General features: G+C 46.6%; 1 protein-coding gene across 1 annotated transcript; it reads right to left on the reverse strand.

Annotated features, from left to right (window-relative positions):
* Positions 1 to 5,472: 5,472 nt before the first annotated feature.
* On the reverse strand, positions 5,473 to 9,431 carry SOX21 (SRY-box transcription factor 21). Its single transcript, XM_024123216.2, has one exon. The coding sequence runs from the start codon at positions 8,022 to 8,024 to the stop codon at positions 7,194 to 7,196; it is 831 nt and encodes a 276-aa protein (XP_023978984.1). The 5' UTR covers positions 8,025 to 9,431; the 3' UTR covers positions 5,473 to 7,193.
* Between the last annotated feature and the right edge of the window lie 9,882 nt (positions 9,432 to 19,313).

The raw sequence follows: 19,313 nt of genomic DNA on the forward strand, positions 1-19,313 counted from the left end.
ATGTGCGCGTGCATGAGCTGTGGACATGAAATACCCACAGGGCAAATGGGAAAGGAGCTAAAGAGTCCCCTGAGCTCAGTGGCAGTACCTGCGGGGGACTCCATGGAGGACAGGCTGGGTTCCCTGTGGATGTCACCGTGGTGACATTGCAGGAAGCAAAAAGCTTACCCCCCACCCCCTGGGAGCCCTTTTAAAGGTACTCCGTCTTCTGCAAACATACTTCTCTCCACTCCTGACCTTATGAAAAGATGGCCCTCGTGGAGCAACCGATCTGAAAAGCCTCACTTGGTCTCTGTTATCCTCGGCTGTGCCTCTCCTTTCGGGATTTCAAGCTTTCTGCGAGTGGCTAATTACCTTGAGGTGATCCCAAAATAAAATGCTGGGCTGAGGTGGGTAGGGAGGAGGGTGCTCAAGTGAAATGGACAATCCAGTAATATCATTTTGTGAAGAGAGACTGAAGACGTCCTCGTAATTTCCCTTAAGAAATTTAGTTTTACTGGTCGATCTCAGTAGGAGAATTCTTTGCCTAGAGCCTTGAAATGAGTAAATAGGCCATGTGTCTCCAAGTCTAATATGTCTCGGCTAATATGATAATAAATACATTCAAGGAGAGCAACGGGGTGTTTACAATTAGTACCTAAACTTCTTCTGTTTGTCAAAAAGTCCCTAAATAACCCCTCCCCCAATCAAGCAAGGAGCCCAAAGGAGGTAGAAAGCAGGTAGAGAAATCTTCAAAAGGAATTAAAAAACCAAAGCCGATTTTATTTCCTCCAGTCAAGTGTGAATGATGGGGCAGCCGCGGCAAGGGTGATGGAGTCTACCTGACAAAGCGTGCAGTGAAGGGCTGGGGAGAGTGCGGGGGGGGGGCGGTCACAAAAACGGAGGCGTTGAAGTCGTTGCCTAGTGGGTACCACTTCCCTGCTCTGCGCCGAGGCGGTTTCCAAAGGCCCAGTGGCCACCTGGAACCTGGAACAGCAGGTCACTGCCTCCCACAAATGCCCATCACCCCAATCTCTGTGCTTTTTATCTCCTCAAAGTGACTCCCAACGGGTTTATCCGGATAGAACCCTTCGCAAGTTTTTCAGATTTGTCGGTTTCTAGGAACTTGCATGTTTTAAGTGGAGACGAAACCGCGAAGGCTCGGGTTACACTTTAAAATATGCGAGGCTTCCGCGCGACCCCCGTCACTTGGTAAGGCTCAACTGCTTCTTTAAAAAGAAGAAGGGGGGGCGGAGAACACCGCTTTTAAAGTTCGAGACCCCCCCCCCCCTTTTGTCTCAACAATTCAGAAGCAGTTGTCACTGCTTCTCAGAACCCAGCTTCCCGCCGGCCGTCGGGGAGGTCGGGAGAGCTGCTGCTCAGAGCGCCCTCTGAACCTACGCGCGTTCGCAGGGACGTGTCAGCTGGGCCGTCTATAATTTGCATTATTCATTTAAGTTTGCGCAGCGCTGAAAGCCGCTGGAAAGTTCGACGGCTGGGTGGCCCAGCAGTCGGGCAGGCTTGGCGGTCAACCATTGAACATAAAACAACTGACAAGGTTACCGACGCCCGCCTCCGGGGCAGCGAAGGGAGCCCGAGGACAGCGCAGATCCCCGCGGGTTCGCGCCCTGCCTCCGCCAGCAATTCAGGCATGAGGTTCCCTGTTGCGTGGGGTTCAGTCAAAGGCTTACAAGCCAGGAGGGGAAAGGGGGGTAGGAGCCAAGGGGAGAAGCCCGTGAGAAAGAGCTAAGCTTTAAGTGTATTCTGATTCTTTAAGGGGGTGGGTCCAATGTTCTACGCAGCCAGATGGGACTCCTCACAAGCTTTGGGGCGGATTTGGGGGTGAAGACAGAGTGAGGAATGGGGGGGGGTAGTAGTTGCTCGTCACTTGTTTGGTCTTCACATCTTTTCCAGCGGCCCAGGTAGGCTGGAGACAAAACCCCTCCGGTTTTGGACCGCTCCCCTAGATAAGGTGGAGGTTAGGGGCGGTGAAATGCGAAAGCCGTCCTTGGTACCCCTCCTCCCCGACATCCATAGGAGGCCAGGGTTCCTCCATCAAACTTACATGCGTTCATTCATTCCGCAACTATTCATTCAGCACCTACCATGTACCAGACACTGTATGAGACTCTCAGAAACGCAGTATAAATGGAAAGCAGGCCCCAAACCCTGAGTCTAAGGATTGGCTCCCTGGAATGTTCTAAAATCAGAATGCATCTTGGAATGGCCAGACTTGCCGCTCCACAGATTCCAACGCTGGGCGAAGGGACACAGGAAACATAACTTCTGCATAACTTTTACTTCTTTCCTTTTTTCTTTTTTCAAGTAGCAAAGGACCATTAATTAGAAGAATAATTACTGCCACCCTATATTATCCCAACCTGTTCAATTCTATCTGTTGCAGACAATGCTAATAATGGCAATTATTGCTTCTATAAACACCCCGAGGCAGCACTCTCCTCCCGCAGTGTGTGTGTGTTTAAAGAATATATATAAAAAGTTCCCCCGCTCATTTGCATAGCTTCATCTTTACCTTTTCCCATTCAGTCCTTGCAAAAAAAAAAAAAAAGCATATCTATTCAAAGCCCTTGCAAAAAGCATATCTATTCAAAGGGCATTTAGTCCATTTCTTTCTTGGCCGGTAAACCTATTCATCAATTGTTCTGCCTTGTAGATCGCATTCTAATGCTAATCTAGCGTGTTAAATATCTTTTTGTTCCCCTTTCACCGTTTTGTCATTCAGTTTATCCAGTTTTGGTCACCCATTTTATTTATTTATGCGCCTGCTCCTATTCAGGGGCTCATGTATTTTTTATTATGTTGTTTCACTGTCACGCAGTGTCAACTTAGTCTATTCAATGGGGGCTACTTGAAGGCCGGAGGGACAAAGCGTGTACACATTGCACCGCTATTCATTCCGGCCAGCTGGATCGGTTGAAAAAAAAACCTTGTGAAAAGAAACGCCTCACAATGGACACAGAAGAAGTGCACAATGCTAACAGTTTTCCAAATACCACTGATTGGTTTCTTCACAATGAGGAGAAAGCCGCCGCTTTTTCTTAGCTCCACTTCAACAAACAACGCTCTCACAAAACCTCCCAACCCTGCGTTTTGTTCCTGGACAAAACCTCCTCGACTGTCTAAACGCTCCCACTGAAGGACAAAAAAAAAAAAAAAAAAAAGGATAAAAAAAAAAACCTCTTTTCACTATCCCCCCCCCGTTTCTTTTTCCTGCAAGAGAGAAAAAAAGAATGGGGGGGGGGGCTGTGGAGGGATTGTCAGTGAATTAATGATATCAGTCTTTTAAAAGAAGAGGGCTGACCTTTGAGATGCACTGGGCTGAGAGAGAAAGAACGGGGAGAGATTAATAAAGTTTGGTTGGCGCTCTCTCTGCCTCTGCTGGGCTGTGAACACAAGAAAGACACGGATCCTTCGGGCGGGCCAGTTGCGGGAACTTCACTCTCCCCGAGGGTGCGGCGGCGGCGGCGGGGAGCGGCCGAGCCGCGCTCTGATTGGCTGGCGCGCGGGTCCCTCTCTGCTCAGGGAAGACGGTCGAATCTTCTCTCCATCTTCTGCGCCCCTCGCCTAGGCTACCCAGAGCCGGGGAGGGAGAGGGAGATCCATGCTGTTTCGTTCTACTTTCTTGGGTGGCGGCGGGGGAGAAGAGGAGGAGGAAATTGTCAAATGAAGTGACAACGGCAGCCAGCCCCACTGCTCCCTGGAAGCCATCCCTCGCACGGCAGCGTCCCCCAGCTCTGGTCCTTACGGCTGCAACAGAACAACTCCACCTGTTTGCTCAAAGCCCGAGGGCAACCCTCCTGGCCCCTCGGTGTGAGGGTTGTTTAAAGCCGTTAGGCAGCCGAGAGACTTCCTAAGGAATGTGGTAGCTTTTTTAAACCTTAAAGAGGAACGAAAATGTAGAAGAGCAAAAAGAAGGACGGAAAGAAGGAGAGGAGAGAAGAGGGGAAAGAGATAGAGATGGATAGAGAGAGACAGATCTCGAGCACGCCGCAGCTCTTTGCCTAGTCCGAGGGCTGTATTTACGGGTCACTTTCTGACCCTCACAGACACACCCGGCCCTTTCTCCACGCCCTCTTGCCCCCGAGTCGCACCCCCCCCCCTTACTTCTGCACAGTCTAACTCGGAGGGAGACTTTCTCCAGGCGCAACTTGTTAGCAAGACCACTGGAGTCGGGGGGTGATAAACCAGTCCCCCCGGTAGGCCTGTGGACTACTCCGACAGCCGCGCGATCTGTTGGCTGTGTGACCCCGTGTGCTCACCCGCGGCATCCTTCCCCCCTCCCTCACCCGTCTTTCTAGTCCTGTTCTCGTTCATCAACACTCCGGAGCGCTGCTCCCAGAAAACGCCGATCATTAGGGAAAGGGGAGGGGACGGGAGGGGGCGGGGAATCTTCGGCCGGCGGGGCCGAGCTGGAAGGCTCTGGGAGGTGACTAAGATTCAGGACTGGGGTGATTTCCAGCGAGCCGCAGGAAGTTCCGTGTTGAGAAGTGATGGGCTGCTACAAAAGGGAAAGACGAAGCCTTGAAAGGATTTAATTAACCGTGTCAGGGATAATTACCCCTGGACAGTCCAAATTAGTTTTGCATAATCGCTCAGAACCATATGAATTAACTTATAATATTGCAAAGAGCTCGGGGAATAACAGGAGAGGGATCGTTTTAATTAGTGAATCAGGGTCAAACCAGCAGAGCCTATTTTTCACATTTCCAAAACTTTTCATGGTTCTTAAAATATTATTCCGTTGGGGGAAAACAATGGCTTTAAAGAGTTGGATCGCTTATAAAGACGTGGAGCTCCAGAGACGGTCTCTGTCGGTAGAGAAACTAGTGTAGGACTAGTTGAGTCTTGTATCTTGAGAATTTCTATCTTGGTGGGGCGAAAATAAAGATGTCCCTACAGTTCATTCTTTTTTCTCTGATATTCTTCCTGGCGCCCTATAATTTCTTTTCTAATATTAAAATCCTTTACGATTTCAAACCTTTCTCCAGTGGAAACTTGTCCAGCCTTGGAAATTCAACCCTCTCCATTAGAACTTGTTATATTTCTATTTTAATGCCACTAGCATGACAGAATAAAGCCTTAAAGTGGCCCAAAGTTGTAAAATGTCGTTAGCAGTGATTATCCTTACAACTAAAATCTTAAGGTGTAAATAAGGAATATGCCAAAGATACACGAACAAATTACACTGATTTAAGCGGTGGAGCTCTCCAACTAACAGGATAAAGTGGTCAGGCAACTTTCTCCTCTTAAAATGTTACTGGAAACTAGTGAAATGCTTTAAACGGTCTGGATGTTTTCAATGGGCTCTGTTCTACTGGTTCATGAATGCCTTCCCTGCCCCCCGCCCCCCCCAAGATAATACAACTACTTGGTTTTTTTTTTTTTTATCTTCTTTCCTATTCACGATTAAAAATGTGATAAATCAGGTTTTTGGCTCTGAATAACAATGGCTTGATTTAGATTTCCTAGTAAATCTATTCAAAAGTGAAACAAAGGCTGCCTTTGGAGGATACCTTACACTTCACCTGGACCAGGCACGTAAGGGCAATTCAGATAAAAATCTTGTTAGGAACTCAACAAGAAATAAAGGATTTTCTCTTTTCCCTGGTTCAGGCTTTATTTAAACTCTTTGTTCAAAAAAAATGAACAGAGTGATAGTCGGATTCTAATTTACAGATATAGCTTAGACGTCTAATATTAAATTAGAAGATCACACAAGAAAACCATTTACACATAAAGGTTAAAACCAATACTTAAACTTTTTAAAACTTTATATTACATAAAGCCAAAATGAAACTAAATACATGTTAGCCAACTTCATTCACAAACATTAGTCAAAATATATACATTTAAAAAGAAAAAAAGCTACAAATGAGGTTCTTTTCTCTAAAATGTGTTTTATCATAATTTGCAAATGAATTGCAGGTGATCTAAAAAATAAGCTAATTAGGGAGGGAACTCCAAAACACATTTATTTAAACGGTTTGAGTTGGAGAAATGCTAGCTGAAACAGAGAGGCATCTGTCAAAACAATTCTGGTTTTTGCTTTGTTTTGTTAAATAATAAATATATAATTACCACTCAGACAAAAAAAGTCTGATTTAATCTTAGATTAAATTGCGGTTCTGAAATAGTCCCGCAATTTTTAAAAGTTAACTTTGACATTTGTTCAAAATGTTTTAGAGTCTAAAACCGACTCAGATTTAGGGCAACGCAAATAACACATTTTCAGACTTAATGTTTTCAAGGACCTATACACATTTACAATCTTAAAGTGAAACTCAAGTCATAAGGGGAAAATAGGAATAATGCCTTTTCTCTTTCTGTGTAAACTGTGTCAAAAATCCAAGCGAGTGGACTCAGGGAGACTTCTAGCGGTTTTTTGTTTGTTTGTTTGTTTTTTAAGGGAGAAAATCCAATTGACAACCTTTCATCTCACACATATTTCTTGTTTGCGGTCCTTGCTCTTGAGAAAGAGCTCTTGCTCTGATTTGCATATGCCATGATAAACCAAAGAAACCGTGATCGTCTCACACACAAAAGGCCAGATTCGAGCCGGTCACTGGTCAAGAATGGATCCGGCCTGGGGGTTCTGCTTGAGAGAACAGAGATTTGCAAAGTTCAAATGGTACAAATAGGGAGCAAGGCTGCTCAGAGCCATCCCGCTCCGAGAAACTAATGACACAGATCAGCTTTTCCCTTGTGCCAACCATTTCAGACCCAACATTTGAACAGAGTGCATGCAACAGCGACCAGGAGAAAAGAATAATAACAATAAAAGAAAGATAATGGGAAACAAAAACAAAACCGACAATAAACTTCCAACAGAGAAAGCTGGAAAGCCCAACATATCAAAAAGTTACTCTTCCACCTCTGTGGGCCGTAACGCAACAGGTTCCGAAGTGCAAAGCAAACATCAACTGCTGCGAGATACAACTGCCCTCTTTAAGGTTGTCTGCCGGGGTGCAGGTCTGAAATGACCCTGTGAATTCACACGCACACTCGCCCGCGCACTCGCGCGCTCGGCCACTCGCGCCCCGACTGGCCTCTCTGCCTCCGCCTGGCACCTAGACATCTTATGTACATACAAACCGGGGCCCCCGTCGCGGGAGGGCGCTCGGGGAGGCCGCAGAGCTCGTACCTATACATATGTACAGTGTGCACACCGGTCCTCGCGAGGCGGCCCCGCGGGGTCATAGCGCGGCGGCGTAGGCCGCGGGGTAGGGGTCCAGCTGAGGCTTGCCCATGCCGGGCAGTAGGATGTAGGCGAGCGGCGGCTGCAACCCGGGGCTGGGCCACGCGCTGCAGTTGCACGGGATCATATAGCCCGGGTTGCCCGGGCTGGGGTGCGAGTGCGTGTGCCCCCCGGCGGCCGCGGCCGCCGCTGCAGCCGCCGCCGCCGCGCCGTGGAAGGCGCCCGCGCCCGCGGTCGGGTAGCCCAGCGACGACGCGTACGGGAGGCCGGACGAGGAGGACGAGATCTCTGCCATCTTGGAGCCCAGGTCGAGCAGCGAGTAGGGGCTGCCGGCGGCGGCGGCGGCGGCGGCTGCGGCGGCGGCGGCGGCCGACTGCGGGAAGAAGACGCGGGCGGCAGCCGCGGCGGCGGCGGCGGCCGCCTTCTCGGGGTTGGCGAGCAGCGACTCGGGCACCAGGCCGCCACCCGCGCCCGCGTGCAGCCCGGCGCCCGCCTTGAGTGCCGGGTGCTCGGCGTCGGTCACGCCGCCCAGGCCGTAGGGCACAGGGAAGGCGAACTTGTCCTTCTTGAGCAGCGTCTTGGGCTTGCGCCTCGGCCGGTACTTGTAGTCTGGGTGCTCCTTCATGTGCATGGCGCGCAGGCGCTTCGCCTCGTCGATGAACGGCCGCTTCTCCGATTCGGTGAGCAGCTTCCACTCGGCGCCCAGGCGCTTGCTGATCTCCGAGTTGTGCATCTTGGGGTTCTCCTGGGCCATCTTGCGCCGCTGAGCCCGCGACCAGACCATGAAGGCATTCATGGGCCGCTTGACGTGGTCCACCGGCTTGGACATGCTCTCGCCGTGCCGCGGCTGCAGCCCGCCTCCGCCGCCGCCGCCGCCCGCGCCGTCGCTGTCGGCCCGGAGGAAATCAATGTTGGCTGTCCGCGGGGACCCTTTCGGCCCGCCGCGCTCGCCGCGCCCCACTTCGCACCCCGGCGTCGCTCCCGCGCGGGAGGAGGGGGCCGGGGGACCAGCCCCGGGCCGCGCCGCTCCCCTGGCCGCCCCGCTCTCTCCGGCCGAGCGCTCGGGAAAATCCTCTCCGGGGCGCGATAACTTCTCGGCGGTGTCCCCACCCCACGGTGGCAGTCTGCCCTTTGCTTTCTTTTTGTCCTTCCTCTCCAGTCGCGTTCGCTCGCGAACTCCCCGCAGGTAGCCGCCACCGGGCAGCGCTCTCCCCGTCCTCGGTCTTTTCTCTGTTAAAGGCACAGCAGCCGGGAAACTTGCGTCGCGGAGGCTCCACCAGGTTGAGCAGAGGAATCAGCCGCCGCGCGCTGCCAAGTGCCAAAGGGGGCTCTCGGCGGCTGGAGTGTTTGGGTTCTCCTCGGTGACTTTCTCATTTGACAGTAGCTGATGGGGGTGGGGGGAGGAGGGGAGGTGGCCCCGGAGGAGGAAGAGGAGGGGGGAGACGGAGGAGGGTCCGGGCGCACCAAGGGAACGCAGAGCGCAGCAATGGATATAAATACAAATACAGCGGCACCAGCCGGTCTTCCTCACTCGGGGCAGGCAGGGCGCGCTGACGGGAACCCCCCTAATGAGCTGGGGTTTTGCGGGGGGAGCTGTCCGCGCCCCAGCACCTGCCTCGTGGGTCTTCCTCTCCGCCTGCCGGTCGGGGAAGGAGGTTGGATGAGGCTTGGGCGAGCCTAGGATCTCCGGGCCTCAAAGGAAATCCTCGTGGCTCGCCGAAGCGCCGCGTCTCGCTGTCCCTCGAGCCATTGCCGGCTCCGCTCGCTCCAAGCCCCTCCTGGCTCTCCGGCCGACTCGGGCTCCCGGAGCGCACCGGGCGTGGATCGCGGCCCGGCTTCCGGGCAGCTCGGCGGGCCCAGCACCGGCCGCGCCCCCTCCTCGGTCCTCTGGGCCTCCGCCCGGGACTTGCAACTAACTTCGCCCAAGTTTCCTGCGCCGGCGCCGCGGCGCCCCTCTCGGCGCGCTGGCCTCGGGGCGTGCGCCCGCGTGTGCTCCGCGCCCGGGGCCCCTCTCTCCTGGCTTCCCGGGCGAGAGCCTGGAGGGCGGAGGTGCGGGGTGGGGGAGGGATTTAAGGAAGACGCGCCATCACCTCAGTTCGCAGGTCCGCGCTGGGGCTGCTCCCGAGTCCCCCAGTCCCGCAGCACAGGGGGCCCCTCCGCGGCCCAGGCCGCCAGTCCGCCGCTCCCGAGGCGACAGGAGCCCTGTGCACGGGCTCAGGTGAGTGTCGCTACCTGCGTGTGCACGCGCCCGGAGCCGGCGCTGGGTGTGCATGTCCAGCCGCGGCTGAGTGTGTGTATATCTGGGGCCATGAGGAGGAGGTGGAGCCCAGGACTTCAGGAGGGAGGAGGGCCCCGCGGAGCCTCCTTCCGCTCCCACACCCCCAGGACCGCGAATTAAACAGGATCCCGTCCGCCCCCCTCATCCTCCTCCTCCCACCCCTTTTCACTTGAGAGCAGGTTTAGGCGAGCGGCGAGTCCGGAGCGCGCCGCCGAGTTTGCGCACTGTTTGGCGTTGGCAACCCCCTAGCGTCATCCCGCTACCCTGGCCGGCCGGAGCAGCACTGGTCCCGGCTGTGGGATCCTCTGCCAGGAGGAAGGAGGCGCGCACGTGGAGGGGAGCCTCACGAGCTTCGGAGGAAGAGGGGACCCACCCTAAAAAATGTTGGAGACTTTTCCTAGCAAGAAAGTGCTCATTTTCCTTGGAGGTCCAGATGTTGCCTGCAGCAGATGCTTCCCGAATTTTCTTGCACTGGTGATGCATCCAGTCAGAGGTAGTGGAGTGAAAAATAACTGAGGAGGGACTGAGCGTGCTCTTGGCAACCCTTTCGAAAAGGACCTAGCCCAGGCATCCTTGGCTGACTATTCAGATCTTTTACAATTCTGAGGGTTTGTTTTGTTTCTAGTCTAGTCGTCAGTCATCCACATGCTGATCTCTTTAAGGTACAGTTAACTCACAGTATCTCACTTAAACGCACGGAGACAAAAAGTGAAACATACTAATCACTCTACATTGGAATATTTTTATGCTGTTAAGCACAATTTTCTTCAGTAAGAGCAGTGTTTTCTTTATATTTGACATAATGCAAAAATCAAGCAGCACGATTTTGTTTGCATATTTTCCGGACTTCTTGGTATGCTGCAGCTCACTTATAACATGATCAGTCTGGAGATTTCATTCACCAGCTGGCCTGCCCTTCAGGGAGAACTTGCTTGACTTCTTTCTTTGGCAGTTCGGATTTGACCTAGCCATGTGGTGTGTACAAGTAGGAAGTTCTATAATCAGTTAACTCTTTAAGTCTCCCCAGCAATTCATGTTCAATTCATACACAGACACATATGCAGACACAAAGTACTGACTGAACTTAAATTAAAAGTTTTTAGGCCATCAGTTTTAGTTTAAAGTTAGGTTCGTTTTATTGCTCATTTTAATAAAAGAATAGTGATTGTTGCTTTTTTTTTTTTTAGCTGCTGTGAAGACATATAGGAATGCAAATCAGCAGTGAAATGTATGGGAGTGGCAATCTTTCTTAATATACCACACTGCAGATGTTTACTTTGTATCAGCCCTTGTATTGCTAAAACAATTGGACTGATTTCTTTAGAACCATATTCCTTTACAGGCTCTTTAAAGACACTCTGTTGCTCCCAGACTCTGGGTGGAGCAACGTTAAAACCCCAGCAGGTGCAGTTACGTAGACTAGAATATTAAATATACTGTTTTGTGATGATAAACTAGAAAAGTATCATCCCTGAGCTTTTAACCTACTAACTTGTATGATAGGTTTGACACAAAAATATTACACACTGTCATACAAAGAACATATGTATAAGGATGCAAGTTATGAAAACTGTTATTCATTAAAAACATTGTGAATAAGGTTGAGTCTAATCCCGAAAATAATTTTGATATATACAAAAGGATAAGGATTGAGAAAAAATTTTATATTGGTGAGTTAAATTATTACGCATTCTCTTCAAATTTAAGTGTAAAAATCAATTGCAATAAATTATTACCATGAAAAGAAATGTTTGCATATATGATTGAAATGTATGCTTGGATGTGCAATATCTTATAAAAATAAAATACGTAAGCTTCCTGGGATATAGTTTCATAAATTGTGCAGTATCGCCTGTTTAGTGTTATTAAATGAACCAAATTTGAAAGTTCTTAAGTCCATGCATGTTGAACTGTGGCGGTGGGGGGAGGTGTTCCCATACCTAAGAAAACGGCTGTTTGTGTGCTTGTTTGTTCTTCACCAAATGAAACTTCAAAATAGAAGAGATTTGGTTTTTAATTTTGGTTTTTGGGGGATCAGTATTCTTGGCCTACAGCCTTCCTGTCCAGGGAGAGACCTTCACAAGGAGCCCTGCATGAAAGGAAGGCAGCAAAGCATGGCTGTTATTAACCAACCTTCACACCTCTTGCCCAAATCTGGTTGAGCCTTTCACCAAGTAAGTTTCCTTGCCGTTCTCTTTCTTATATACCGAAATGACAGTTCAATTTTAGTGTCCACAGACCTTACGTTTGAATTGATAGAATGTTATCTATTTGTTCTTGTACATTTTGATCTAAAAGTGAAAAAATACCAAGATTTCGGAAAGAGAGTAGTCTGTGTTAGTGAAGAGTGAAGGAAAAATAAATGGAAAGAGAATCAGAAGTTCTATGGGCTTTATATTGCCAACTCGGTTGTGAGCACCCAAAGAACAGTGGACCTCGATCAGTGGAGTCTGTGCGGGCTCTGAATTTGCCTTGTGGCCAAGGGATACCCGTGATCACAAATATATCTCATCAGAAACAGAGAGGCAGACACTCGCTCAGAAAAAGTTTGGGGGGGTCTGTGTAAAGTCAGTTTCTTCTTTTTTCCTTAGGTCCTCCCTGTAAATGGTCTTTTTTCAATTCTAAAACTTTCACTAGGAGGCAGCAATGAGGTTGTTGGGGGAATTTTAAAAAATACCTTGGCAACACCAGACTGACTGGCTTTCTTTCTCTTTCTCTTTCTCTTCCATAAAAGAGGGGAGAATATTTGGATCCCAGCAGAAGACAAGGGATCGGAGTGAACTAAATCATTTTCCTCCATCCATTCCATCCCCGTTTTCTCACTGGATTTTCACCCAGATGGCTCATTGTCACATTTTTCTAGAACCATGGAGGTGAAACCACAGTAAAGAAAGCAAACCAGTGGGGTACTGAGAAGTGACCAAGTGGGAGTGACAGGGTGGGAAAGGTGATGCCTTCAAAGTGCAGGGGCCAAGTCGTGGCACCTGGAGCTCTGGGAGCAGACAGCTGGAGTTGGAGAACTTCGGGCTTCTGGTCTTAAGCGAGTGCACGGAAAGAATTCATAAGCTTGCAAACCTGCCTAGAAAAGTAATACAGCCTGTTTGTCCTGTTAAGGAGGAAATGAGCAAACTGACGAAAGCCAGTCTCAGGCTTTTGTCACAGTTCCTACTAATCCTACTTCTAGTAGGATTAGTTCCTACAACTAGTTCCCTAGTTGTACTCCTATCAGCCCCACCTCCATCAGCCTCCATAAGGGGAAAAGATCCCAAACACATGGTCCACATAAAGCCCGGGAGATGAGGAATTAGGTCAGGCAGTCATGGTTAGAGTGAATGGCTGCAAGAGTGGCCCTTGACTGGTTACTACTAAATTTTCATCCTTGTGAGATTTCTGTCCCTTTATTCTCACTGCTCCTGCCATACTGGGAAGCTGGGACTCTACAGATTAATTAGGAGAATGCCTTTCTTCATTCCTCCTTAGCGGTACTCACTCAGGCTGGCATTTTCTAAAAGAGCTTTACCTAGATGACAGAGCAAGAAATACAAAATAAAAAACAGCTCCCTTTCACCGCCCCCCCCAAATAAAACACCTAAGGGAAAAAAGACAATACAAATAATCCAAGACAGACAGCTTCACAAAGTGCTGATTTCAGATCCTGAGGATCCTATAAAAGCAATGGAGGGATTGACTTTTCTCTAGGATAAGTGCTTTTTGTAAGTGGGAGAGAGCTAGCCGTGAACAAAACCAGAATTGAATGAGGAGGTCTGGCTGTCCTTTCCAGCTTCCAGATTGCTCTGGCCTGTGTGCTACTCCCTCCCAGATTCAGTTTCCTATCTAAGGATGAGTCTGCTTGGTTGAGCAGTTTGATTATAACTCTCATTTATTGAGTTCCTAAGATACTATCCCTTTTGCATACACTATCTTATTTAATTTGTAGGAAAACCCTAGGAGGTAAGAGTTACCTCAGCTTGCATTTGGGGAAGAGAGCCTTAGAGCTGATGAATAAGCAACTCGCCCGAAGTCACACAACCCTAAGTGGAAGAAATGGGGTCTGAAGGAAGCTGATGCTTTTCACCACCACCACTCTGAGTCCCAGCTGAAGGCTCGGCTCCTTCCTGGCTCAGATTCTCAGTTCCACCTACTTCCTCAAAGCCTTCTGTGACTCACTCAGTGCTGCGCTGCCTCTGTGAGGAGTGCCCAAAGGTAATCTCTTCAGTAATGCATTCCAAGCCCCTTACAACAGCACCCCAACGTCCAGTTCTGGTGCCTGGCAGCCAGGCTCCCCTGGTTCCTGTGGTTGTCAGCACAGGTTTGGGCTCAGCTGTAACTCCCTAAACCTCACTCCCCAGCTTCCCACTGCAAACACTGAACAATTGCCAGCGCCAAACAGAACCCAATCTCTACCTTTTTTCTGATAGCCAAGGGCTGCTAAAAGGGAACCTTATAACAATGATATCTAATCTCAGTCTGTATGTTCCCCTAACCCTGGTTGTCCAACCCACCCTCTTCCCTTCCCTCCCTCATCCCTCTCTTTCTACCTTTCTTTTGTAAGATCCAAGTACACAGAATTGTTTTAATCACAATTCCTGGTGCATGATACACTCTCATAACTGCTCCATCAGTGACTTTCTTCCTCCCTCCCTCCCTCCCTCCCTTTTTCTTTCTTTCTTTCTTTCTTTCTTTCTTTCTTTCTTTCTTTCTTCATGTAATAAATACCTATTAATCTACCATCCAAAATAAAATCTGCTGGTAAACCTATATTAAATCAAATCCTCTCCCCAGAAAACTCTACACTTGCCTTCCCTAACCCAATGTAACAATTTTCATTCCCTTGATTTTAAATTTAGCTATATAGCTTTTCTCATCTATGTGTATCCTTTAAATGTATGTTTTTCTTTTTGTTTTAACTTTAAATGTCATTATAAGTTAAACTTTTGTATGTAATCTTTATTGATTAACTTTTTTCATCTAATTATGTTGTTTGGATTCAATGTTACTGCATGTCACTGAGTTTATTCATCTGCTGTCTAATATTTAATTGTTGCAAATATACCACAGTGTATTTGCTTATACTCTCCTGCTGATGAGCACGTGGGTTGTTTCCAGTTTTTAACCATGTGTACTTGCTGCCATAGGCATTCTTGTTCGTGTCTACTGTTGTATACATGCAAGATATTTTACAAGCAAAAAACTCTAAAAAGGGGAAACTCACTTAGTACTGTACCCTTTTCCCAGGTGTGTTCCCTTGTGTTTCTGTTTGCTTTTGGTTTTTCTGCAGGCATTCAGAGAGGTTTTTTAAAAAAATATTTTGTCCAAAGTTTATGGTTCTTATGTAAGGGAAGGTTGGTCATAGAGGAGCTATTTCTCCATTTCCAGAATCCATCTGAAATTGATTTCTGTGTGTAGTATAAGACTTGATTTCTTTCCATATGGACACTCAATTTTCTAGAACATTCATTGTAAAGACTGCTTTTTTATACTGCTCACCAGTGCTCCTTTTGCCATGTGATGTGAGTTGGGTTTCTGAGCGCTCTACTTTGCTTCATAGTTTTCAATTTTTGCACTATCCTAATTCTGGCAGAGCAGGTACTTTCATTTTCTTCTTATTCAAAAGGATCATGGCTATTCTTGGCCTTTGCATTTCCATGTAAACTGTAGAAAAGATTGTCAGGTTCTAAATATTCTTTAAAAACCCAAATATTTTTAATTTTTTATTAAAAAATTTAAATTGAGGTATAATTGACATATAACATTGTATTATAATGGGAGGGAGGGTCTCCAAACTCTTTTCAGATGAAAACATAATGATTTGATACTTGTATATATTGTGGAATGATCACTACAATGAGTCTAGTTAACATTCGTCACAGAATATAGTTCTAAAATTTTTTTTCTTGTGATGAGAACTTTTAAGATTTACTAAAAGCCAAATATTTTTAAAGAGCCTTTTAATTAAGATTGTTATGAATCTCTAGGTTGATTTAGGGAGTACTGACATCTTTACAAATTTAGCACTTCTAACCGATGAGCCTAGTATCCTTCAGTTAATTTTGCTATTCTTTAATTTCTCTGAGTAACATCTTACAATTTTCTGGTAGAATGTTTACTCATCTATTATTCCTAGGTTTTGAAAATTATTTTTTGATACTATATAAATAGTGTGTTTTTAAGATTATAAGAAGATAATGTCTTTTAAATAATTTTCTTTTTAAAAAATAATTTTATTTTCTGTTTGTTGCTGGTATACAGAAATACAATTGATTTTTGTGTATTGACTTTGCAAGTGGCAACCTTGTGAAGCCATTCTTAATTCAAGTAACTTATTTGTAGTTTACTTTGGATTTTATACATAAAAAATCATATCATCTGTGAATATTGAGAGTTTTTTTTCTTCCTTTCCAATTCTTATACATACTATTTCTTTTTCTTACCTTTCTGCACTGTCTAGACTCTTCAGTTCATTGTTGAACGATAAGTTATAATAGTAGGTGATCTTATCTTTTTCCTGACAAATGTATGGCATAGTGGGAGGGAGGGTCTCCAAACTCTTTTCAGAGAGTTTGGGGCTTTTTTTTTTTTAAGAATTTGATCTTGCTAAAAAAAATATTTATCTTATATTATTTAATTTTTAAATTTATTTATTTGGTTGAGCCAGGTCTTAGTTGCAGCAGGCGGGCTCTTTAGTTGCAGCTCGCTGGCTCCTTTAGTTGCAGCACATGTGCTCCTTAGTTGTGGCCGGCAGGCTCCTTAGTTGTGACATGCATGTGGGATCTAGTTCCCTGACCAGGGATTGAACCCGGGCCCACTGCATTGCGAGCATGAAGTCTTCACCACTGTGCCACCAGGGAAGTCCCAGAGCTTGGGTCTTTTAATGATCTAGTTCAGTGCTAGTCACACTGCCACCCAATCACACACATCTACACATTTTCCTGGAATTCTACTTGGTTATGCTTTTCTTAGTTTGGACAGTTACTTGACCAATCAAACCATCCAGTCTTTCTCTAGAACAAGATCTCCATGTGCTTGGGTCCACGAACCCTGCATACTAGAGGAATAACTTCATTGGTATAAATTTCTCCATCCTCCATTCCTTTATCAGACAAGCAGAGGTTTTTGCCAAGTATAGTTGCTTACCATCTGCTGGACTGCCGTGCTAGACTATTTGCCCCAACTTGTTTTTATGCCACTGTGCTATTCTGCATTCCTTGCATTAGGAAAACTGCAGCCTCTGTACCTACACCACTAGGCGCTGGGTTGTGGGACCAATTTCCCCTAGTTTTTTGTGCCAGCTACGGGGACGTGACTGCTTGGTCCAGTCTTAGCTCTCAGTGTGTCTAGGAGAGGGCATGCCCCCCATCCCTCCACATAGTCCATTCCTAAACGGGGACGTTTGCTTTACTCTGCAGCATAATGTTCCCTTTCCCTAGAGACAGGGTAGAATATCCCAGAAGCCAGCAAATGCGATAATTCTTTCTAATTTTTGAGTCTTGAATGTGGTAAGAGGGCACAAGGTAGGAATCAGAAGCATTAAAGGATGGTGGTTTGTCTGATAGCAATCGGCATCCAATCATTCCAGCTGCCTGAAAAGTTGACTCATGACCTCAGTGGACTTATCGCCCCCCCTGGTATTTGTAGAGCCGAATTGTATTTTAATGCTTTGTTTGTGCACTAAAGTGTTTCTATGCACTAACTTCCTAGTTGACGTGTCCTTTTGTTCACTATCAGCCTCCAATTTCACATTCCAGGCCGTAGTCAGGAGTGGCCAGGCCCTACGGTCACAGGCGTGCCTGCAGTGCCGCTTTTCAATGCACTTTGAAAACAGTATTTGACGTTTATGCCTGTACATTGTCTGCTAGCAAATAAATCCATTGCTGTCAAACAAAGCTCTGTGTTTGATAAAAATTTGTCTTTGTTTATTTACTTGAGGCAAAGGGGGACTTTACTGTGTCACAGGACTTGCTTTTTAATAAAACTCTGCCTCTATTATTGGGGCATATGGGAGTGAGTTAAGAGCCTGGCAACAGCCTGACAAGAAAATATTATCTGACTGATTCATCAATAATAATTTGAAGTTGCTTTTTCTATAACTGTACCTCCAAGAAGCTGATTGACTACACCCAGCTTTATGCGTCTCTATACCCTGGACCAACTATTATTCTAGGGTCGGTACTTCTTGGTTGCAACTGTTAACTCATTACGTGTTTCCTTACCTAACTTTAAACATACTAAGGGCAGAGACCATATCTTATTTGCTCTTGATACCTTAGTACGTAGAGAGGCTCCTGGTATTGAATAGGTGCTCAGTAAATTGTTGAGTGAAGGAATCAGCCACATGCGCTAAGTCTGTGTGTGCACAGCCAAGGAGAGGTTGAGGATTTAACTGCATGATTCAGGTACAGGATTATTATTATTATTATTATTATTATTTTTTTTTTTTTGTGGTATGCGGGCCTCCCTCTGTTGTGGCCTCTCCCGTCGCGGAGCACCGGGGCGTGAACCCGGTTCCCCTGCATCGGCAGGCGGACGCGCAACCACTGCGCCACCAGGGAAGCCCAAGGTACAGGATTATTAAGCTAATCTTAATTAATTATTTAATTAATTAATCTGAATGAAGTCTAGAGCAGTGCCGGAAGTGAGACGACGTAAGTAATGTTTTTGATACCCCTAGTGAAACTCCCACATGCTTACCCTCTATCATCAGGCTATTTCAAGTATAATCTACTCTGTCCCACCCACAAATAATTTGGTCATTATTTAAGCCCTTAATCTTAAATTGCTATTGAGGACATGTCTGTAACAAAGGCAACAGCTTTTAAATTTTGACTATAGAAGTTGTTTCACCTCGGGTTTTTAAAGTTCCTTGACTATAAAAATGAAAATTTACAGTTGAATTAAATCAACATACACTAATATTTTTATAAAATGAATGGAATACTTAAAGGACTGGTGATTGCATTTGATGTAATACACTGGATTTGCTAAAAGAAATTTTTTTTAATGTATTTGGATCTGGGGCAATGAACCCTCAAGGAACTCTCAAGTATGTCAGACTCTCAGGTGTGCCAAGAGCAGCCCCTTTCCAACACCACACCTGAGTCACAAAACAGGGGCTTGGGAAGAGGGCAGGTGAAGGGTGACAAAGATTTTGCTCTGTACTTCTGCTATGGACTGAATTGAGCCATATCCTCCTCAAATTCATATGTTGAAGCCCCAACCCCCAGAATGGCTGTATTTGGAGATGGGGCCTCTAAGGAAGTAATTAAAATTAAATATGCTCATAAAGGTGGGGCCCTGAGCCCATAGGATTAGTGTCCTTGTACGAAGAGACACCAGAGAGCTTCCTTACTCTCTCTGAGTGAACTTTGAATGAAGAAAGGCCATGTGAGGACAAAGTGGCTGTCTGCAGGCCAGGAGGAGAGAACCCTGATGGAACTTTGATCTTAGATTTCCCAGCCTCCAGAACTGTAGAAAAAAAAATTCTGTTGTTTAAGCCACCCAGTCTGAGGTATTTTGTTATGGCAACCTGAGCCAACTTAGGTTCTATGCATATGCTTCTGTAGTGTTTGATATTTTACATCAGAAATTTATTTTTGTATTATTTTTGTCACACACACACAAAGTAAATGAAACTCCCACCCACTGACAACTTCTCCTCACCCCAGAAATTAATGTTTTCATTCTGGGGTAGAGAATGTCCTTCATTATCCTCAAATTATGCTGGTTCCATTGATAAGTACAGAATAGTTTAGTGACATAAACTGAGAATTGGTCATGTTTGTCTTTTTTTAAAAATAAATTTATTTATTTTTGGCTGTGTTGGGGCTTCATTGCTCTGCCCAG

Source organism: Physeter macrocephalus, chromosome 13 (assembly GCF_002837175.3).
Source record: "Physeter macrocephalus isolate SW-GA chromosome 13, ASM283717v5, whole genome shotgun sequence".
Classification (NCBI taxonomy): domain Eukaryota; kingdom Metazoa; phylum Chordata; class Mammalia; order Artiodactyla; family Physeteridae; genus Physeter; species Physeter macrocephalus.